Below are 24,226 nucleotides of genomic sequence, written 5' to 3'. Positions count from 1 at the left end.
TGCATTTTGAAAGAAAGTCCTAGTGCAATGATGATATATTTTTTCTGGTGGCGATCTGTTTAGAACGCATCAACTATAATGTTAACGTTTATGAATTGCATGTCCTCACTGTTACATCCATACAGCAGCCCCAGAGCTGGAGATCGAAGACGTGGCCTTTTTTACCGACAGTGTGTGATTTGCATATTACACTGTTGACAAGAGTCGTTCTACAAATGCCATAGCAGGCTAAGTGCGTCTATCCATATAATAACTACCACATTATGTATATCGTAATGTTGTCTTTTTAAAAACAGCGTTGCCTATGAGAATGTAGAATAGTCTTGCGTAGAAGATATAGATAAAGTGGATTTTCACCTATGAAATATGACCTGTCATATGAGAAATCTAATTTCTACCGAAGCTTTAATTTGCAGACGTGGCATTATAATTGAGAGTAATATTTACGTTCGGAATATAGGCATTGGTAACATTTCTTTTGCACAAATGTTTCAGGAATCCATTAAGTGCAATTTTTGTTATATAAGAAATAAGTAAGAACTGTAAGCAGTTTAAATTCTAATATTATAAGGGCTCAGCCCTTTTGTCGAGCCAGGGGTTATTAAGTTAGAAATGTTATTTGTACTTATTCATAATTAGTCATAGTAAAGGGTAAAATAGAATTAATTGTTAATTGCTATATGCGTTTGTACGACAACTATGCCAAGTTTACCCTCTGATAAAAATAGTTCATCTACAGGATACCCTGCAGGATCTTCTGTTAATGTGTAAAAACGTTGGACATAATAATTGGCAATTTTTATCATGATAACTCCCTATTGTATTAACGAGGGACGTATTGTGCCATCTTTATCGTTGCAAGAGAAAAAGCACTGCCCAACTTCCACTAGCAAGCTGAAAACAGGCAATTTTTGCATCTAGTTATTGACACAGAGTGCGCTTTTCAAAAATTCAATCCAAGCATTCTTTGCATATGTCTCCGCTTATCAGCACGATAGTTTTCTCTCTTTTTCTAGTTTTTAGGGTGATAGTATCGAAATTTTGTATCAGTGACATGGTGGATAATAATACGTACTTGCTATGTAAAAGAAGTATATTTTATTAATGGCGTGTTACAAAATAACACTTTGCACGTTTCGTATTAGTTTATTTACGAACACTAAAAGAAACATGGCAGCGCCCCTGATTGTGGGTACACTTCCGGTTACTCGCATAGTATATTATGAATCTGCGCATGCGTAGTAAGTAGGCCGCTGGCGCGACTATTAAAGGCCATCCACAATGATTTAAGAATTACAAAATATTGCTTTACCTTTGTGCTTTCTCCTTCCCTATCTTTGAATACTTTCTTGACAAACAGCAAAAGTCTTTTGTCATCAACGCTTATCAAGTTCCACTTCTGGAAGTCTGCCACAAGTGTGTCAATAACTGCTTCAGACAAGACCGTATAACCAAATTCCTTTACGTTGTTCACGTGAGGCGCTGTTAAATAGAATAAACACCAGTTGAAATGTGTAATCACAGTTTATCCGTATGAATAGTGATGCTTCGATCGGTTTTTCAATTTCTGTACCTTGTCGCAAATTTCATATAATTGATCGGTAAGTAACATAGCAGATACCACGTCAATACTGTACATGTCGCAGACAAATACACAATATATGACAGATAGTGTTCTTTTAATTGAAACCGCATCATAACTTCACATTGTATGTGGTTTACATATCAAATGTGATATGATATTAATGGTCTAATTATACACATACGATAACTATATATTTTGCATGCGTTCTTACATTCATACATACATACATACATACATAGTATACATACATAGAGACAGAGAGAGAGAGAGAGAGAGAGAGAGAGAGAGGAGAGAAGAGAGAGAGAGAGAGAGAGAGAGAGAGCATACGTCCGCATCAATACGTAGAGTGACAGGCAGACGGTAGGTGAGACTCACTCACACACAAATACATACGTTATAATACAAAATTTAACTACAGATAAACAAAGTTTTACCTCCACAAGCACCAGGTCTAAAAGATCCATCATTGATATCGTTAATCGCTTTTGCGATCGGTTTCCTCTTTTCATTCATTGCAAACTCAACGACATGTTTGCCATTTCCGGCAGTTAAAACGACGGTAACTTCAATGCCACAAGAGATGATGAATGTTGCATTTTCAAGGACCTGTATATTATAAAGAAAGAAAAGGTATTTCAAACAGGGTATATACATATAACATGAGGCGTTCTGTAACAATGTTTTCAAAATTCCACCCTTTGTTAACCAATCCCTATTTCTGGAACGAGCATAATTAACGACAAGGACTGGGAGAGCAAATATTTCGTCATTTTTTTCCAACAACGTTAGCTAAAATTTGAAGTTCCCCCTATGTGAGCAAGTCCATATTTTGAGTGCCAGGAAACAACTAAAAAATAACACGATTCGCACTAATTCGGGATAATTTGATTCGTCATTTTTTCAAATTTCTCAAAAGTGTTATGCCATCTATAGCTGAATTTTGCAATATTATAAATTACTCATAAAACAAGTGTGTAACTTAAAAAGAAAAATAGATGAGGTTACATTTGCAGATTAAATCGACATTACTTCACCATCCAAGTATCCCAAATTAGTTGCTATCGTGTTAAATGTAAAGACGCGACGAAAGCTGCTAAATTATATAATAAGATCCACTAGCATTAAGTTTAATTTGTTTATCAATGTATTTATAATAATATATATATATTATATATATATATATATATATATATATATATATATATATATATATATATATATAACCACGATTATAGAAAGATAATCGAATTTATATACATGCTGTTGTAGTTTTCATATTTTCAAGGGTAGACTGCCCTCTACGGCAAATAGAGTTCCATTCATTAGTGCCTTAGAGGGGGGTCACAACATTGACCTGCCTCTTTTCGATCACACCGCTAAACAAGCAGCTGGCAGTTTGGTTTTTCCAACCATTTTATCTTTATATGTATATATAATGAGAATCGTACTGTCTCAATGCAGGAGTGTACTACCTGAATGTTTGGTAATGTATTATAGAAAAGTGGTAAAAAAGTAAAGATGGTATCGCATTTATCAGAGACTTATTATGAGTGTAACTCGACTTGATAGATTGCATTTATAAAGTAGATACATACGGCGGCTTTCTGGTGTTCAACGTAGGTGATGCAGCGATTCAGAGTGGCAATATCGCCGTCTTCTGTAAGTCCGTATCAGTCGCTAATTTGGCTTTCGCCTCACAAATATGTCGGAAACTAATTCTTGCTTGCAAACGATCTTCAGTGCTGGAGAAGGGTTAAATTAGAATGAAATTATTGTCTTTGGAATGGAAATCGCTCAATAATAATAATTGACTACTAAGTCTTCATTTCAGCTACTGTAACGATATATCGTCCATTGCGTTTACGATATATTCATATATCATAACCGGTACATTGATAATTTCGGAAGGATTTCCCAGCGGGTTGTTTATCTTCCGAAAAATGTTCATTACTTAAATGTGTATATAAGAAACAGGTCGGACATTAACCGAAATGGACAACATATGAAACGGTCTCCCATTGATGTAACATTTGGAGCATGTTCTGATCTCTAATGCAACAATTTTCGCCACAGTCGTTGTTTGTGATAGTCTTTGCCAAAAAAAGAGCAGGAAAGCTACATTGCGCAGCTTTCCATGGCAACGTTACCTGTGATCGAAATTCGTCTATGGACACTGTCAGAGTAAAGATTCTCAGATTTATGATAGAGATATTTGTGACCATTACCATGAGAATGCTTCCTTCGAAGATTAATTGCGGCGATCCGCGTGTGAAATCAGAAGAAGAGTGCCACCACGAGGTGAAGATACAGACCTGGTGTATGTCTCGCCATTGACACGGAAAATATACAACGAAATCCAAAACTATCTTGAAACTCAAAGGTTATTAGCTTACATGTATCTGTCTTCGCATCTGACCTCCTTAATTTGGATAAATTAAAGCTAATACTGTAACAGTAAATGCCTTGTTGCTTGTAGGCTTTGTTTGCTGTATAAAACCTATAAAACTAAGGCATACCTATGCACAGAATATTATATCGCAGCTTTCCACAGAGAAATACAGCTAATAAATCATTGAAAATAGTCCGGCGTTTCAACAGAAGGCGTAAAATTCCATGACTACATATCTGACGGGCGCACACTCCTAAAAGAAACATTAAAATTACTGATATCATGGTCTAGATGTCACCGTCGCAATGTTTCCTCTGATTCAAGCATTCGGTTGCCATCGGGTCTCGTTTATTTCCCAATCCTTACGTGTGTCGAAGACCGAGATGTTCACATATCAACGTTTGTAAAGATCGACTGACTGTTTGTATTTGCCAGGACAAGTCTTCACGCTCGTGAAAAGGTGACTGTCAAGCCAAACGTGTCCTTTTCAGGGCCAGAGACTGAACAGAAGTCAATAAGGTGGTTTGCATCGGCCTCAGTGATAACACCTTGTATCGCTAATTACTTTCAATATTGAAGACAGAATTATCTGTATTTCTCGTCGGGCATGGTCTTGTGTCATTCGCATTGACCGCGAAAAGTTTTCATTTATGAAGTTGTCCACAATAAATAGCTTGGTCAATTGTGCAATTGTGCGTTGAGGAACATTTTGATGAATACCTTCGCTATATAGATCTCATCTATCGACGCTGTCATCGCGAAACTTGAATGTGTTAAGTGTCACCTGTTTACGACGGACCGGGCCAGCGACCTTATCATTGTTTCATTATATTTACTTCAAGTTATATAAGTTTTAACGATGGATAACAAATTGAAGAGTAATTGCTTGCTGGACTAAAGCACATAAAAGTTTATTCCTCGAAAATAATACGAAGGTGAAGATAGAAATACAAAATATCGCCGGTTTCGACTTCAGTCTGACAGTGCTTCAATCATTAGGTACGGAAATAGCTACACAACAAACAACAACAATCGCTATTCAAAAGGGATTTACAACCTCCAGGGATTTCCACAGGTGTCGTCGCTTCCTCTTCGCTTTGATTCTCGCAATTCTTGCAGCTTTTTTGGCCTTTATTTTCGTCCTTTTTGTTCTCGTTTCCACAATAAAAACTTGAACATTGAAAATGAAAAATAGTATTGATGAACTCCTTCAAAAGATAGGTACGCTCATAATTGTACGGTTAACTTTTTACCTACTGCTGCAGGGATCGAAAACGGCAATATTTTTAGGGGGCTCTGAAATGGGCAACAAAAGTGCTAACAATTCCGCTTGGCTTTTTCTCTGACGACATGTTCATTTTTGCGTACATGCCTATGGCCATTGGATCGCATTTTTGCCGTATGACAACATATTCAGCAGCTACTTCAAATGTCGTCCCTTGAACACATATTATACATCAAAATGTATCAAAATCGCAGTACATACCCTCGGACTTCAGGTTCATGTCCGGGTACGGTCTTTTCTTTATTTTGGAAAAGACAAAAACAAACGAACAAAAAACAAACTTAGTGTCATCTATTCCATTACTACATATTGCTCTTTTCAAGCAGATGTGCATGTCACATTATATAAATAATTCAAAACTCACCATAAAATTTCTTCTTTTATGATGCCATTAGTGACAAGAACTCTTTCGTTTCTACATACTGGTCTGCCGTTAGGACCCATCGCTATATTGACAGAGATGCTTCTGTGTCCACCCCCCTAAAACAACCGGGTCTCTTTTTCCTTCACAATACACGTTCACCTTTACACCATGTAATGATTTCTTCTGACCATTAAACCTCTTCACATCATTCGTGCTCTCCTTACCATTCGCTTCATTCTAAAAATGAAATCGTCACTAGAGTTCTTCCATTTTGATTTGTATGAAAAGATTAAACTTTGTTTAAATAAGTGTCATAATCGAATATTTCCGTGATTCAGAATGATTATACAGGTTGCCAAAATTAACTTCGAGAAAATAGTTGCTAAACTTCTATACGAAATCTTTGTTGTTGACACAATTCACTGTTTGTTTCCTCAGTTCAGGGTAATACAAACAATGGTTTCTGATGTGCTCAGGAATAATAGTGCATTAGCCAAAATGCTTTTGCTCCACATTCAGACTTTTCCAGAGTGTTTCATGTAAACGTTGATATATCATACGATTTACTAATGTACGCCAGATATGGAGGTATCATAGAGTCGTCAATAACATTACCTGTTCCTCTGCCCTTAGCAGCAGTGAGTAACAGTATCGCATGCAAAGAATATCATTTGTGTTTTCCAATTTTTCCATCTCCTCTTCAATCCTCTGATATGTGATTGCTGTCCAACGAAAAATGATTAAATTAGGCATGCATGATTAATTTAGTTTGAACACTTAGTAAAGATACAACATCTTGATATTGCATGCATTTATTCCTCTGAATCCTTGCGTAATATCGTTTTAATTACATATTTGACACTCCATTAGGTACATATTGAAATTTCACTGCCCTGATACAGGTTTACCAGAACTCGGACGTACGGCGTATGCACCATAGTACGCTCGGGTCCTTCACTTGTAATACTCTTATATGATAAATCTTGAATTTGTGAATCTGGTGTAAAAAAGGACCAGCAGGTACTTATCGTTTCCGTGATAAGTCAACAATTTTTTCTTAGAATTCATAATGCAGATAGCAAACACTATCTCGGGCGCACATCAAGACAACCTATGAACTGAACGTACGTACAGACATACTTTAGCGATCGTTCAACTAGTCTCTTTAACAGTGAACGCGCAGAGTCATTCGGTATTGCCTGTCTATCACATGTACTGGCCCTTATCACCACCTGTGTGACGTACACCAGCACAGTTAGGAAATTCATATTACCCCTGTTGTATGTCATCAACTGAAACTTTTCTCCTGCAATGGTACCGTTCATAAATGCATGCCGCGACATAGACCAATTTGTCGTGATATGGCACAAGACCACTAATTAATTTCCCATAGGCCACCACAGTAGCGTTGAGCTCGATTTTCCTATTTGAAAAACATTCAGCGGCACGAATCCTCTTAACATGTGTTAGGTCAATGTCAGCTTGACTACTGATTAATTTTTCTTGTCGGCAAGTCCACGGAAATTTTAAGATAGCGATGAAAATAGCGCCCTCAGTGTTTTTTTTGACAAAATTCAGGCTTATTGTTATGATTTTAATAGCCCTAGAACTCCTCATATTACCACCAAATGCTTCAGCCATTATTCACAACAGTCTGCATTTTGATTCAGGCAGAAAAATATCTTTACAAAAATTCTTGACGTTAAAGTTCAAACTAAACAAGCATCCATGCAGATATCAAAACTTCAAGGTCTGCACTATTTTTATCTTCGTGGGTAACGAACCCGGAAGTGAATTAGTGGGCTTGTGCCAATATAGTGAACCTTAAATTGACAAAAGTGCACAATTTTAACACCAATGAAAGTACTGGTGAATATGACTCAAATACTGAAATAAAAGAAAATTTAACCTTACACTTCAATTGCTACACCTGCCTCAAGACATACATTCATCGGCCCTACGGCAGCAATTTGCGTCACCTCTGTACCAAGCCATATGACACCATATGACATAAAAACACATTCCTGGCAAACAAATTTTGTGTCCCAAACACTCATATCAGAATACTTTTACAATTGCTTAGTTGTGTTCTTCCCATAAATGATAATGATTTCACAAATAGAATCCCTCCCCCGAATTAAACCCCGGTTTCAGGGGATAGGCCTATTTTCATCGACTTTTTGCGGAAATTTTGAATAATAAATTTCTCTGTAGAAAACTGCTATGGATGGATTTGCACGAATTGTTGATATAAAAGCAAGAAATTGTATGTCTTAACAATAAAAGTACTGGTTTGACAAATTAAGTTGAATTAGGAGAGAAATTGACAAAAAGCTATGCCATACCCCTATTCCTGACTGAGTCCAATATGGCCGCCAGCAGGGATTTGGGCCCCCCCCCCAAGTATATCAAAATTAGTGTCTGAGGTGGTGTCCACATACCTTTGTAATGTTCGGAGTGATAGAAAGTGCAAAAGGTTGTTATTTTTCAGCATAGGACATCATATGTACTGAAATATGTCCCCCTATAGGGCTTCCTTTGGGCCGTCAATTAGGCACAAGACCACTAATTAATTTCCCATAGGCCACCACAGTAGCGTTGAGCTCGATTTTCCTATTTTAAAACATTCAGGTGTTAGGTCAATGTCAGCTTGACTACTGATTAATTTTTCGTTTGGGCAAGTCCACGGAATTTTTTGCAGTGTTTGCAGGAACATGATGTATATGAACTGTATGGTAATGTCAGATATAACCGAAATCCCTCCGCTCGAGAGTTACCTTCACATAAGGGGGCGCTGCAGCTAGTATAGTGCATTTTGCACAAATAAACTTTTTTACAAATATTCGTTCAATTTTATGAATTTGTCAATGCAAGATTGAAATAATGATTGGGTCAACTTTTTAGCTTATCAAGCAGTAGTAAATTACGTGATAAATGAAGTGTTAATTCTTGCAAATGTGTACAAATCACCACATTTCCTGCCTCCCCCCCCCCCCCTTGAAGATTTCCAAAGAGTTCAACTCAAGTCTGGCTGGGTAAATTTTTTTTTAAATTTTCGCATTATGTTTTTTAAATGCTATATAACAATACTAATATTATGTTTTGCAATATAGATATGGCATTTTAGAATAAGAGGCATTTTATTTTTGATAATCATGTTTTAAATCACTTTTTGAGTGTAAGACATTCAATTCTTTCAATTTTAGAAAGAGGAAAGATAATACTAAGTAAATTTGTCATTTTTCTCTGAATATACTCTTCTATCTAGAGAAAAATTACATTTCAAAAAATAGTATCAAGATTATTAATTGTTATCATTAATATCAAAGTGGAGGTTTTTGACCCTAAAATATACAAACCACTCATCATTCGAGTAAATTTCTGCTACCACACTAAACTCTGTTTTGTGAAAATTTGTTGTATTAAGGGTTTTCCTTGTCACCGTAGATGAGAAATATTCCGTTAGAATACTGTTTGGCAACGTGCACCTCCACCTAAGTATGACCTGGACACCACTTGAAATATAAACTTTAATCCAGAATAGTTTAATTCTGTCATCAGACCTCTCGTTCATTAATAATTACATACATGGAGATGCTACTTTTTTGCTTTCAGAAATGGCACTGTAACATTGACATGTAACAATGCTCGCCTGAGCTTGAAGAGCTACCAATAGCTAGTTAGGAAGGATGAATTGCGCCCAGTTAAGGAATGACCAACGTCATAAACACTGTATCTTTGGTTTACAAACTTCATGAACAGTGACGAAATTAATACCGATACGATGCTATGTCAGTTCTTCAGCCGCAAAAATACTGTGAATGCTACTAAGTTCATTTTTGTATATAGTGGCCATCCAAGGGGAAAGAATGAAGCGACTACTACGTGTAGCTAGCCTTTCCTTTATATAGTGTGGCATTGATTCTCAATTTTGCTGATTCGTCCAGTGAATGGTAATAATGGGGACAAACCTGACCCGTGCATTAGCAAATGCAATGTTGAAGTCTACTCAAGTGAAGATACGAAATTCCGTCGGTAACTTGTATTTGTAGAAAATACGGAAATAGTATAAAACAAATTGAAAGACATAAATTGCTTGCGTGAACATTCTTTGTCACTTATCCAGCAAAGGGTTAACAACGTACCTCTGTATTGCATTGTGATGTATACCGACCATATATGTAAGGTATCTGGCTGCAAGAGTGTCGAGCGGGTGTCATATGTATGAAATATAGGTACTACTTATAGATCTTAATCATCAAAATCGGACATGCACTGTAAGATTACCCATTGTGAGAGATTTGACTCTAAATGCAATGTAGATTCTCAGCAAATTAACACCAATTAAAATAATATGCTAATGAGTAGATTGATGCTATTTTGTATTTCAAATCGACCTTTCACAATAATAACTACTGACTCGTTGATAAAAACTGCAAAAGCGTTTTTCGTTATTTTCAACTCCTAAAAAAATACAAGACAATAAATTGCTACTCCAATTAGGTTGAAGAAGAAAACGTACCATGAATAGAACAGTCTGTTAAACGATTTGATTTGATGACGTTCTTTGAGACAAGAACCTCTTCGTTTTCACATACTGGCTTTCCATCATGACCCATCGCTATATTCACACAATGGGCGTTGCCTCCCGATAAAGTAACCGGCTTCTCTTGCCCTTCACAAAACACGTTGATCGTTACACCATGCAATTCCTTACCAGGGTTCAATTTCTTCTCATCATTCTTTCGCTGTGAGTTGAAAGACAAAATTAAAGTAAAGTTTTAAAATTAGGCGTAATGAAAGTCTTCAGGATAGAGAATGATGTGTGTTATTAAATTTATCTATCTGAATGTAATTACTGAAGGTAACTGCTAAAATGCAGTTTTGTTGTTGACTCATGGGATTCGTCGGCTCTATGAAATGTGTGAAGACAATTACAGAATGACACATGGGATATGTCACTACGTCTTTTGATATTCGCTTATATAAATTCGGCCATAAGGGCTTTTCATTCCTGATACAAATGCATCCTTGAAAGGTTTCAGATGCATTTACGCACGTTATACAAGCAGTATTTTCATTGTTTCATAGAATCGGCGATAACATCACCTGTTCCTTTGCTCTTTGCAGAAGTGAGTAGCAATATCGCATGCAACGTTTATCGTTTTCATTCTCCAGCTTGTTAAGTTCTTCTGTGATTCTTTGAAATGTTATTGCTGTCAAACGGAAAATTAAAAGAGCTATATGATTATGAATGTCTAAAGCACCTCGGACACCTTAGTTATTGTAATTTTGTTATATCACTCCACTTTAAACTGTCCGGATTGGAGAATGCCGTAGGGCTATTTACAAAACATGAAGTAAATAATTACATAATGCTGATAACTTGTGCTTTATAACCCACCATCGATAGTACTCTTAATTTAGAATGGTTTATATATCTTTGGAAATAGACATACATTTGAGTAGTTCAAAATTCTTAATAAGTAAACACTTGCTCAAGTTACTTTCTGCTCTCATAAATCGCAGCTTCTGAAATACTGTCTCACCTTGATCAGGACTGGATGAATGTGCTGAACCACTGGCTGAGGTACCTGTAGATTCGACAAGGTCAAACAACAGGAATATTAACGTTTGAGATACTGGTATAATATCAGGACTCATGTTTATATATATTAAAATGCCTCTTCTTTGGGAAGTCTAAAAATATTACTTGTGGAACTGAGACAATGAGACATCAATGAGACAACAGCGACCACAAATGAATAACTTAAAAATAAACAGCTTTGTGTAGATTGCCTTGAATAAGAGGAATAAGTATAACATTACTTTTGGACATTGGTAGATCGAATTATCAAAGTCTGATGAAATCTGATTTTAATTTCTCAAACTTTATACTTCAAACTAAACTGTAAATGAAATATAACTCAACATCATTGGTCATTTGTGAGAAATGTTGGCCGTTATGGAAAAGGGCTTCAAAGCAAAGTGAATATTAAAGGTTGTCACTGACAATTTACATAGGCTAGGTCTTGAAGATGTGTCAAATGATATATACTGCCTTAAAGTGATAACCGAGTATGAACAAATGACCATGGCCTTTGACCTAGGATGCTTCTGTTTAATAACCCCACAGAGCAATTAATTGAAATGAACATGGGTAATCTAAAGGAAATATTTACTTCAAATTAACTTTTCATTCGAATAGCTAACACCGTAATGATAATTGCCTTGCAGTAACATTTCTTACAAGTTGTCTGTTGAAGTATTTGCGCTGAAAAGCGTTTTCCGACAACAGATTTCTCATTTTTGCTTGAATAAGAATCAATACGTTTTTATCAAGATACCGTTCCTTAATGCCGATAGTAACATGAACATCCTTGTTCAAATAGTACTGAAACATCCACACACATAGTTATATTTACACAAAAAGTTCCAACGTAGGTTTTGCCCCCACATATTATTTGTGAAACTACAGTAAATCCTACTACATAGGCGACCAAATGGAGGAAAACGTCAACATCTTTGTGTGGTTAGGGAGAGGGATTGACAAGGTATTACTTTTTAATTTAAAACCAATTAGTAAACAAAATGGTTAATTATAAATGAAAGCAAAGAAACGACAGAGAGACAAGGGTTTGGCCGAGATCCAGGGGCACTGGCACATCCCAGCGTCGTCACCACCTTTCCCCTGAAGTCACTCAGAGATTCGATTGGCCTCAGTGCAGGGCAGCATGTTACCAGTGGATGTATATACTGCCACAGTGGGGATTCGAAACGTCTCAGCGGCCTGGATAGCAGTATTTGGTCCCTCATAGGATCCAACCGCTTATGGGGCAACATGCTATTGGGCACCAACTTTGGCCAATGTCAGATACCGCACAAATTATGACCAAACTGCAGGCATGATGACTGTGATGCTGCAGTGCCACGTAGTCCCCTCTCCCATCCCAGGGGCTGGTGAGGTAACCAGGTACCACGGGTGGAGTCTGGCAATGTGGATGTCAAGCAGTGTCCATTCATTCCTAGAGTTCATATTTGTGCTAATGTCCTGTATGCAAGGCATCAGGTCCATTATATAGGCACAAGTCCGGAGTTCGCTTCAGACACCAGGGTTTCGAAGCTCTCCGTCGGCGAGCAAGGAAGTGAGTGTGCAATAGAGTTCTCTGTTCCGTTGACATTGTTGTAGACATGGAAAACATCCTGCTGCCTCGTGAGGTGCTTCACTCAGTATGCAAGATGGCAGCATTTTGTCGAGCCTTTTCCAGAAAGTATAATAGTTTGATTGTCGCTATGGGACTGCATCATCAGTGCCCCATATTGAACAAGTAAAAGCCCCCTAAAAGCTCCCAAATTTGAATAGTAATGAGTCCCCAACTTGAACAAGTAATGAGTAGGGTACTTCTCCTTCCACTCGATTGAAGCTGTCAATGGGTGGGCCAGGTTGTAGGTTGCGCATGTTGATGGCCTTACCGGGTGTGAATAATTAGCATGGTTGAGCAGTGTTGATGGTTGTAGGGTTGCGGTATCATTACGTTGATGGTCTCTGGGTTTGTGGTCACTCCCTTGAAGGGTTCTTGTATGGAGAGGTAGTGGTGTTGCTGGGCATTGTGGTCAGTTGCGTTACACACAGAGCATTCATGTAGCCTCCTATTTCAGCATGGAGTCTTGCACGAGCCAGGTTTGAAGGGTCAGCATACTTGTGGCTCGTCAGACTGTTTCTGGTGTGCAGGGCCTTTCGATACAATGAGTTTCTGGTGCCGCTCGAGCATTTGGGTCAATCGGTCTTAACATGACCATGTTGACTGCATAATGAAGCATGATGCACGCTGGAGGTGTGGGTGTTGTTGGAAATGCAGGAAGTCGAGCTCTAGGTAGGGTTTGCTCTAGTTAACTTGGTCAGGTTAGCAAGCAGTGTTCAGGAGAAATGGCAAACGCTCTGTCGTACTTAGCAAGGCCTCTGGCTTGTGTATTGCAGCATTTGCGGTGTCAAAGCAATGGCAGTTTGCCTATTGGATCACTACGTGCGGGTGGTAGAAGTACCGTTGTGGGAGGAAGCCAAGTAAGACTGTGAGTAGGTCTCGAAGTCGTCGACAGTTTTGCGTTTTAGCTGGGTGGTGAACGTAGCTATGCCAGGATTGTCTGGGTCATAGGCTATTTGTGTCTTTGTAGCCTGTGGTGTGCGGAGAGCTAATGCATCAGGGTGTAAGTCACTGAGTTTGTTGAACTTAATGAAGTTTACAAAGGCCTTGAGATTTGACTACTCTACATAAGGGAAAAGCAGGTCAGATGGGGATGTAGCAACGAGTGATTTGCCCCTCGGCCCAGCCCTTAGCGATCAGTGCCATGTCATTTCATTTAGGTTAGCTTGCTTCGTCGACTGATACATGGGCGCGGCCATATTTAGTGCTTTGTTGTTATTAGGGGCGCCGCCAACAGCAGAGGGATCCCAGATGTGCACTGTGCTGCCATCGGTGTCCGTGTCCATTTGGGTGACTTGAAAAAGGATTGTTCATAATGTCTGGTAGTTTGATGACCAGGCAGGGTGATATCCAAGTTTGAAGTAGTGGTTATTGTTGCTGGACCCGTTTCGATGATTTAAGTGGGCTACAGCCCCCCCCCCCCCCCCGCCCCCCCAGCATCTGCAATGGTGGGCTAGACATGATGATTGGCCAAGAGTGGGGCGCCAAGTTAGGGTGTTTGCGAGTGTTAAACGTAATTCATGGCAACAGAGTGGATTGCAGTTCCAATACCGCTTTCCATAAGTTTTGCAATGTGGTCTGTATTTCTGCAATCGGCTGTTGAACTTTCTGTTGGAACTGGCTGGAGCAGGTGCATCGCGAGGTGCGCTGGGCGTCATGTGGACCTCGGGGATGAGCGAGGTGTGGCTTGCATAGGGTCCTTACTTCTCTTTGTCTTGACCATGGTTTAAGTTTTATGATGTGAACTTGGTCGTACTAAGAGCTATAATGTCTTCAACGTGGCTAACAGCTGTAGATAGGCGAATGTTTGATGACTCATAGGATATAACGCAAGTATATAAGATAGATATAAATGAGGGAAAGGAGCAGCCGTGGATTGTGTTACATCAAGGGTACATATAGTGAGTTGTAAGGCAAATCAGTGTGTGGCAGCTCTTATGCATCGGTGGTCTTGGTTCTTGTCTCCGTACCTTTTCCCGCGCTAACCACGATTATAGCAAAGCCATATCACCCATTCAACTTATGCATTGACAAACCGTAATAAATTGCTTAAATAATGACTACTAATGTCTTTTACAGCATCTGTACGAAACAAAAAAGTACATTGAAATCAATCATTTGGTTCAAGTTTCAATATCTGCGCCATTTTGTAAGAAATGTTGACCACTATACCGATTTATTTCAAAGGTATAATACTATTTATAACTATTTACCGAGAAGAGTTTTAAGCCATTTGACCCTGAATGCTTTTCGTCTTGTACCGTATCAAATTATACAGCTCAAAAGTGACTTCTGTGCACAATGACTATGGCCATTAAGCTGAAAGTAGCTGGAATCCACACAAGGACCAAATGAGCATCCATTACAGTGAACCTATTCATCGATAGTTCAAATGAAATATTCACTATAAATACAAGGTACTGATAATTACTTTACAGGAAACTTTCTTAATTGTCTTCCTTTGTATTATATTTTTTTTATTTTTAAGAGCGAATCGTCAAGTACTTCTCACCTTCATCAGAGGAAGGATTAGTGGTTGTTTCTGAATGGTCAACAATCTTTTCGGTAAAACAAGTACATGAGCGTTTAGGTTCGATTATGTCTTCTCTGATCAGTTTTTCTTCATCTTCACATATTGGTCCATCTTTATCCATTCTTATAAGCACATGAGAGCTCTTGTCGCCACCCCCCAAAATAATTGGATGCTTTTCTCCTTCACATTTGACTTTGATCGTTACACCATGCAGTTTCTTGCCACCTTTTAATTTCTTCTTAGCGTCTGACTCTTTCTATGTTGATTGGAAATACGATAATGCAATTTGAATGGATTTGCTACATCGAAGTCTTTGTTATACAAAATAACATATTTTTGCTCCACTTTATAAGAACAAGTATTATTGCGCAAGTAAATAGACTGTTTTATTGACTGTTAACTATTTTTTCATGGAACATACTAAAATGACAGTGATGATGATAGTACGGACAGGAATTAGTACTATGATGTTTGATACGTCGCAGAGCTTGGATATTAAATGGTCCATAAACACTTTTCTCTCTTACTTAGTTTTATTCCGGTTTTGATATATGTATTTGTTATATGGTGTACATGTGCCTTACTGAAGTCTTATAGATTCGTAAATAACATCACCTGTTCCTTTGCCCGTATCAGTAGTGAGTAGCAATACCGCATACAACGAACGTCATTTTTGAGCCTAAGTTGTCCAATCTTTTTTGTGATCATCTGAAACGTGATTGCTGTCATAGGAAAAATTAAAAAAAAAATTACAAGCGACCTCAAATGTCGAAATACCCCAAAACAACTATAAAAATATAACATTTGCTCAACCATTTGAAATAAAACTAAGCTGTTTGATTTGGTAAACACTGGCATTCGTTTTCCCAGTCATTACGGGAAGGCTCCATTAACTTGGATGGTACCTGAAACCCGAGTTGCTGCCTGTCAACTCGGGTGACAAACAGAAGACTTTTAATCCCCAAAGGTGTTAATGTTCCATTGTTGCGTTTATCTTATCCAGCTGGAGCTATGATAAGAACGTCAGGGCTGTAACGAGTCACTCAATACCACGGGCACACACATATGCTTGCACATGGAACTATGTTGACAGGAAAAAGTGAACTACCCACTTTTCAATGCAAGTAATCTAGTTTCTTCTTTAATTTAGGCTCTAAACTAAGTTTTAGAAATATGGTGAAACAAAATATCGTTCTTCGTTCATTTTCATTCAAGTTTCCTATTTTTGGACGCTTCACTTCAGTAACGCGCATTAATCATACATGCAAATGTGATCAGAACAGCATGGAACGTTCATTCCACATGTCCAGCTTTTTCATGCACATGCAAACAACGTAACGTGTCCTTACTCCAAGAGCTGCGCGTATCCTGTGACATCTCCGATAAAAAGAACGAAATCAATGAATTGCTAGCCAGAAACCGTTTGTAACAGTATGGCCACTCTTACATATAAGAAAGGAGAAATGGTAGAGGCAGTTGACGAGGCCGGCCGGTGGACGGTAGCACAAGTAATTGACTGTGACACAGAGCCAGAAGACAATGGAAAAATTTCAGTGACTTTCCCAGGGTGGAGTAGAAAATTCAATATGACTGTTTCTGTTTCTCCCAAAGTCAAAAGACAAAGTCCTACACTTACACTGAAAATCAAAGTTTTAAGAGTCGAAAATCTACAAACAGCAAAATCCTCCTTGACGTGAAAGAAAACCGATGCATGTCTCGGATTTGTAAATTGGGCTAGGGGGAAAAACTTATAATCAGATTCGACAAAAATCTAATTGACTAAGCTTATGACATATTACGAAAATTAAACTGATATGCAAACTTCTTCGTTGTTAAGACTAAAAAGTATTGCCATACAACTACAGCCAGACGAACTAAAGTTGTGAGAGAGAAAGATAATGGCAACAGATACAATGGCTGATCATTCATGAAAGGTTAGATGTGGCATTACTTTGAGTTCTTGCAAATGTGTGCAATGAGTGTTAACTGGGATAGACCATGACATGGCACACTGCATCGACAGAGTCTGCCAAAAATATGATCCGTAGTTTTTCAAAACTCATTTAAAGAAAATATAACAACAAAAAGGTATTTAGGTATCTTAACCTAAAATTAGAATACATAAAAATGTACGAGTGTAGTGGCGTAGCCTTAAAGTGAATACTAAATTTTAACCACTTTTTTATGTAACAGCTACTACAGAGATATTTGATTGCAATTGAATCGTACAGTACAGTGTCCTGTCTTCTTTGCGATGTAAATTAATGATTGTATTAATCTATGTTCATGAAAAAAGGCTCACCTTTGTTTCCACAAATATCCATTCTTCTTATTGATTGGATACCTCTGCCTACAATAAAAAGAAAAGAGTAAGCACTGTCCATTTCATCGACACAGTGTATAATTATATATTTGTATCGGACGAATTCACCATAAAACTTGATCATTCTTGTGTAGTTTACTTCAATGTGTAGTTTACTTCAAAATAATGGGTTTTAAATAGACTTAACTTACTAGGTTTTAAAGACTTAAATATTAGCAATATTAGGCGAATACATTTTGGAACGTTCAACACCTATGTAAATTTGAGTTTGTGGCACTCCGTGCTTCTAATAGTATTGTCTATAATGCATGATTAGCCTAAATATTTATCCTACTTCTTTTCACATTGTAGTAGGTATGTCGGATAGTGCTTTCCATTGTTGCTCATAGGTTGGCCTTTGCATACATGCAAGTGCAGTAGATAACAATATTCCATGCCCTCCAGCAGCAGGGATGGCGACTAGACCGACCATTGAAGTTTTTGCTAGGAAAGGCTCACATCTCCCGTTCAGATACCAAATTCGCCAAAGACACGCTCCCAGCACCATTTGTCGAGAGAACCCAACCTCCATAAATTTATTTTGAATTTTGAAAAGACCAAAACGCATCTCGACAGTTTACTCCTCTGAGCTTTTATTTTCCCATTTTAATCCTCGTAGTAAATTTCAAAGTGCAGTTTACCACTTCTGAGCATTATTTACCCATTTCATTTAAGACCCAAACCTAAATCAAGAAAAATGCTTCCAACACCATCTGTGGGCTATAGCCCTTGGAGCCATAGAGACAGTGCCAGGGAAGGCCCACCAACCTCATTAGCCCTGGTTGTTCTTTAAGATATCCCTCTTTGGGCCCGGGTTTTTTTAATTTGCCAAAATATCACCTGGCCCTGCTCAGCAGCAGTGTTTTGAATTTGCCTAAAAACATTTCAATGTCAAGGATTTCGGACTGCCCCAAACAACACTCTCAACCAAAAATGTCAGTGGCGTTGAAAATGATACTATTAAACGAATAGGGAACTAAAAGTATTATCATATAACATTTGCAAGTGGCTTAGGGTAAGCTCAACAGGTCTCTGTAATAAGAGGTGCATTAGGGAGTTCTATGAATGCGCAGTGTTCAAAACTACAGAGCCAAGACTTGGAAGTTCCCGAAGATGTGCTACATCTGAGCGAGGGTGCGGGTACCAAAGAGAGTACATGAGGCTGTTGCACAAAGAGAAAGAAATGTTAGTGGAGGAAAATGATGAAAGGAATAGTTATAATAACAACACATGGCAAACAAGCACCATGCCCAAGCTATGGGTCTAAGGTTTAGCCTGAGGTCGATGATATCCTACATCTCAACGAGGCCCAAAATAATTGCTGTGATGACTGCAGTATTGAGCTCCTATGGGCTTACAAGCCTAAGGATATCCAGCCGTTCAGAGTTGACAATTGTCTAACAGTTACAGTACAAGGGGCCACAGGAGTGCCAACATAAAGTCTCTCGAGTGTAACAGATAAAAAGGGACAACAGTTGTCAATGCCTAAGGACCCCATCCAGTGGTAGATTTGTGTGGGGGGTTACTACGAAAAATTAATTGCATACAAACTCAAATGGTGGCCCATTCTATAAATAGTACAGCACAGGCTCGTCAGCTTTGGTCATCGAGCGCTCAAGTCAGTCAAGGAACAGATGGGATCAATTGCTGGAAACCACTGTCCTTAAGCTCACTACACTGGTACAGTTAATGGATACTGACCCCCAATGGAGGTTTTGCTTGCAAAGGCTGATGAAACAGGACGCAGAAGCAAAGGGCCACCATTCTGGCCTTTACGTCATCAGAAGCCTTAACCAGTCAGCTAGATGGCTTCTTTGGTCGAGGCCATAATGATGGCTGCCTGACGATTCATTCATACAAATACAATCCAGAAGGGAGAGCCATCTCTTGGGTGTCTTTGTACCAAAAGGAGCTGGCCAGCCTATATCTGATTGAATCAGTATGATTTCTCGGTACTGATGGACGTCTATATACCCATGCATGACCTTGACGTTATGCTTTGCAAGCAGCTGAGTCACTGCGTATATATAAATAATAGACCTAAAGCAGTTTGGACCACTTCAATGGGGAACCTTCTTATGATGCGAGAGATGGCCTGGGTCACCTCTTTGGCCTCTTTAATGGCAAGAGCTGAGCGATCTTGAAGTTGGAAGCAACATCAATCGTTGTTAGAGCATACTTGTAGGTGCACTTGCCTACTTTATCGTGTTGCAGAAATAGGGAATCGGCTTGTTGGACGTCGTTTGGCACACCATTGTCGGTTTTTTGTAGCAAAATGAGCTGTGGAGCTGTTTGGGGAGGAGGAACACTTCATGCCGTCCTTTTTCTCCATCTAATACTGCAAATGTATTCAAAGATAAGCCCGCCAGCAAGTGTCTTGCTTTGAAAGGGCAGTGCTCTTTTACAGACAAGTCCGGCGGTAAGTCGGGGGCAAGTCAGCAGCAAGTAATCTAAAGAAAGCCTTGAGAAATATGGCAGGTCAAATCAAATACCACAAGGCCCCTGACCAGACCTTTCAAGACAAAGATCAATTCCCACTTTTCCTGACAATCACATGGCGTTTAGTACTAGGAAAATTTAGGGAAATTTAGGCTCATCGGCTATAAGAGAGGGTCCAAACCACATCCCTTGCTAAACGAGCTGCAACTCCTCATCCACCAAAGTCAACTTCCTCTTATCCTAGTGTTCTTGGTTCTGTGTCTTTCTTTTCTAGTTTTAGCTGCACTGCGTCTGCTCTATATGTACGCTTCCCTTTCTGGATTTCTCCGATGCCCTATCATGCCTTTTTATTTCCACTTTCAAGACCCCCCTAGCCAGATAGTTTCTGGGAAGCACACTGGTGAAGGCACTCGCATTAAGAATATATCTGAAGTCCTTCATCCTTACCACCATTGCAAAGACTGGAGTCTTTCAGGATATTTTTCTGCTCAAGCAAGTGCATCATCACAACAGCCACTGCTATGGCTCACAAAGCTTGAGGACTCTGTTTTAGGTGGGCTTCTAGCCTTGCCTGCAAAGTCTAATCGTAAAAATCGGTAATGAGAGTCTTGGTGTCCATCGCACCATAAATATTTAATGGATATAAAAATTCAAAGGAGGAATTTTCCTCACTTCCTCAAGGCATTGCAGAGGTGCATAGATTATTTGATATCGTTAAGAGAAGAAGAAGAAGCAGGAGCATAGGCGCGAGCAGGATTAAAAAGGAGGAGGGCCCCATGGCCCTCTACCTGCCCGGAGACTATCTGGCAGACTGGAGGACAATCATGCTTGTGTTTTGTGTAGTACAAGCCTTGGACTGTCATAGCGACCCTGGCCCCACCTAGCAGAATGTAGCAATCATTTTACCATGTATGCTTCCTCTGGTGCCTCAGGCCTGCTCTCCGGAGGTGCTGCCCTAGGGATATTGGCCATTTTCTTTTGCATTTTTCTGCTTACTGATCTTGACTAACTTCTTCCACTCAACTGGAACTTTCTTTGAAAAACACTTTCATATCCTTCTTCACCATGTGCACAGGCTACGCTACCAGTGTTTCCATGATCTCCACTGGCATGGGGTTCTGCACCTTCTACTGCATGCATTCCCTTTGGCGAGGCCGTCTCTGACGATAATCGTACCCATATTCTTTAGGCCTCCTGTATTTATGGTGTGGTGTTTGGTCATCATCAGGCCTGCTGTGACAACAGCAAGAACTGGTTCCTGGGCATAAGGCAAGCCCCGAACCTTATTCATACCACTCTTGACAAGGAAATCGTTGTTAAGATCCTTTGAATGCCCCTCTGTGATGCAGATTGGCTGCAAGCAGCCAAAGCCCTTACTAGCCTCGGAAACAAAGTTCTTGATGATGTTCTCACTCATACGGGCATTGAATACTGTCTCCTAGACATCATAGTGTTTGCTAACGAGCTCTGGCTTCATTTTAATATTATTATTTTTAAACTTCCAAAAGGTTGATGGCCTCTCACATGAAAAGGTATCTTTCATCTTGGAGGCAGAATTTTCTTCGCTACTTCAGTGTTGATGCCATCATTATAGCAGAAATGCATTTGCTTTGTGGTGTACTGCAGCTCGTTGTTGTACCGTGCGATTCTTCAAGTGGTTATCAGCATGTGCTCCATATGAGAATCAAAGCTGGCAAATCTCCCATGCCCAGCTTTACTTTGACAGTGTAGTAGTAGCTGGCAACTTTGTTCGAGTGGTGATCTCATCTTCACAGATATCAGCCAGCTCTTTCTCTGCCTTTTTGTGCCTCCCGTTGCAACAAAGATGGTGCTCCTTATGTGAGCCTGGGTCCCTAGAAAGCAGTTAACATAGTCTCAGTGCTTTCGTACAGTCTGGCCATGCCTGCCCATACTAGTCTCTGCCAATGATCCCGCTGCTATATGCTGATGAAAAAGTCCGGCCATTGATGAACTCTGTGCCTTTGCTCAGCAAGGGGCCTCTGTTGGTGACATCAGTGAATTCATTGCTAATTTAGCCCCCTGCTCGCCCCCAACCCTTGTACTCGAAGTCTCCATTGTCGTCCCTGATGCTGAACTCCTGGCAGAGGGCTTCATAGCTAACATTGTTATTGGCGTTGTTCCACTTTAATGTGCGATCGTAAGGCAGTGCAACCTAGAACTGATGGAGAATGCGCCAGGTGGTGAAATAACATAGAAAAGGAGAAGGTATCTGATCGGAGGCAGAGTTGAGGCCCTAAAAGGTCTAGGAAAGTTACGCCACAACAAGCCATCCATGGTACACCAAACAGCAATGTTTAACTGCTGGGGCCAGTACTCGATTTTTCATATGTAAGGGATGAGATAATTTAGTTGGAGAAATTACACGATAAATAATCGAAGGCAAACGTCTTCAGAGGGCACTAGCAATGCAAGAATTAATGAGACCATCATTTGTAGTCTTCAGAAATGTGGTACAAATCGCTAAAGTTGGAATGAACTGCATGAAGTTTCAAAATCCCTGACACATTTCAACTTCAACTGAACACATTGGACCTGTCACACCATACGGAAGAGATGAAAGGACCCTGGGGTGGGAGGAGGTTTTTTGTACAACAGTTTACCTTATTTGATTTTATTAATTTTGACTGATATTTCAAATAAAGAGTTCAATTCTACACCGTCTGATTGCTAATATATATATATTCCCGACAAGTCCTTATCTCCTCTCAAACTTGTGTATACACCCCTGTAATTGCTTCGAAAACATTGCCAACTTGCTAATCCGCTGTCCGTATCAGCGGATTAGTGATTGAGTCAACACCACAGCCGTCCCACACGCATTAAAATAAGGAAAGGGTTGAAGATCTCAGACACAGTGCCACGATGTCGTCCGTAAAACTACTGGACGCTTAAAATATTCATGAATTCGTAAATAAACAGGAAGGTAAACAACTTATTATCCATAAATAAACGGTAAAGGAGCTTCCTAGTTACCGGCCAATGAGAGAAATTACTGAAAAAGTCGAAAACCTGAAAACTACAACCTCGCGACCGGTCGTGTAGATAAATGTTGTCAAATATTCAACACTTTACTCTTACACCCACGACCCCACGATCGGTCGTTGAGCAAAATTACCGGGAAAAAAGTAAAAGCCTGAAAGCCATAACCTCATGACTGATCATTGAGAAAATGTCGGGCTAAATTCAACACTTTACAGCCACGACCTCACAGACCGGTCGTTGATAAAAAATACCAGGGAAAAAGTCAGACTCAAAGATTGAAATGTCGGGAAACATTTAATACTTTACAGCCACGACCTCAACCGGCCGTGGACAGAAAATGAAGTCGAATATACTTAGTACCTGAAAGCCACGGTCGTTGAGAAACATGTTGTGAAAATTCAACACTTTACAGCCACGACCTGGTACGATCGGCTGTGGAGAAAAAAATATTGGAAAAAATTGAGGACCTGAAATCCTGTTTGTGACGAAATCAACTAGGCTACCGCCCGACCGATCAGGAGAGAAAATGTAGAAAGTTAAAAAAGTCAATAACAACAGCTGTGTGGAGAGACAGCTCAGAAAAAAAATCTGAACGGCCTGAAGGAGAACAGCAACCGTCACGTTACAAAATTTTTGATGACATAGATTAAGTTCCTGACTGCATTTTCCTACCCTAGGACTTTAAAAAGCTAAGTCCATGCTTTTAGTTCATTCATATTATGTGCTGCCGTCGTTGAGTTGCGTGTTTGAAGAATGATAATGGTGGAAAGTGCATAACAATACAGCGAAAATATATAAAAGTCAGCGTGGACCCTCTGTTGTGCCGCGCAACAACCTAAACGCAGCCGCTGACGTTTTTACAGACAGAATACATACATAGACGATGTATCAAATACCATGAAATCGTTTTTATTGAAAAGGCATGCTTGCAGTACCAGTAGTAGCTTAATAAACAAAAAACTAAATAAAAAGTTGATGATTTTATCCATCTAGTTCTCGGAAACTGAAGCGAGGGCTGTCCGTCTTTGAGGAAAATACTATAACTTACGCTTGACATGGACGCG

The 24,226-nt window shown here is 39.3% G+C and overlaps 1 protein-coding gene and 1 long non-coding RNA gene across 2 annotated transcripts; both read right to left on the bottom strand.

The window, feature by feature from the left end:
* Positions 1-1,318: 1,318 nt before the first annotated feature.
* Positions 1,319-3,323, bottom strand: LOC139132517 (uncharacterized). The gene is made up of 3 exons (XR_011552334.1): positions 3,181-3,323; positions 2,020-2,191; positions 1,319-1,482 (listed from the first exon to the last, which is right to left on the bottom strand). It is a non-coding gene; the product is annotated as an uncharacterized lncRNA (long non-coding RNA).
* Positions 3,324-6,214: 2,891 nt separating this feature from the next.
* LOC139133555 (uncharacterized) lies at positions 6,215-21,131 on the bottom strand. The gene is made up of 6 exons (XM_070700263.1): positions 21,066-21,131; positions 15,338-15,614; positions 11,173-11,217; positions 10,733-10,839; positions 10,146-10,371; positions 6,215-6,345 (listed from the first exon to the last, which is right to left on the bottom strand). The coding sequence occupies exons 1-6, from the start codon at positions 21,129-21,131 to the stop codon at positions 6,215-6,217; spliced, it is 852 nt and encodes a 283-aa protein (XP_070556364.1).
* Between the last annotated feature and the right edge of the window lie 3,095 nt (positions 21,132-24,226).

This window comes from Ptychodera flava, chromosome 5 (genome assembly GCF_041260155.1).
Source record: "Ptychodera flava strain L36383 chromosome 5, AS_Pfla_20210202, whole genome shotgun sequence".
NCBI classification, from domain to species: Eukaryota; Metazoa; Hemichordata; class Enteropneusta; family Ptychoderidae; genus Ptychodera; species Ptychodera flava.
Note: the sequence above shows the minus strand (reverse complement) of the source record. Positions and strands in the feature narration are given on the sequence as shown.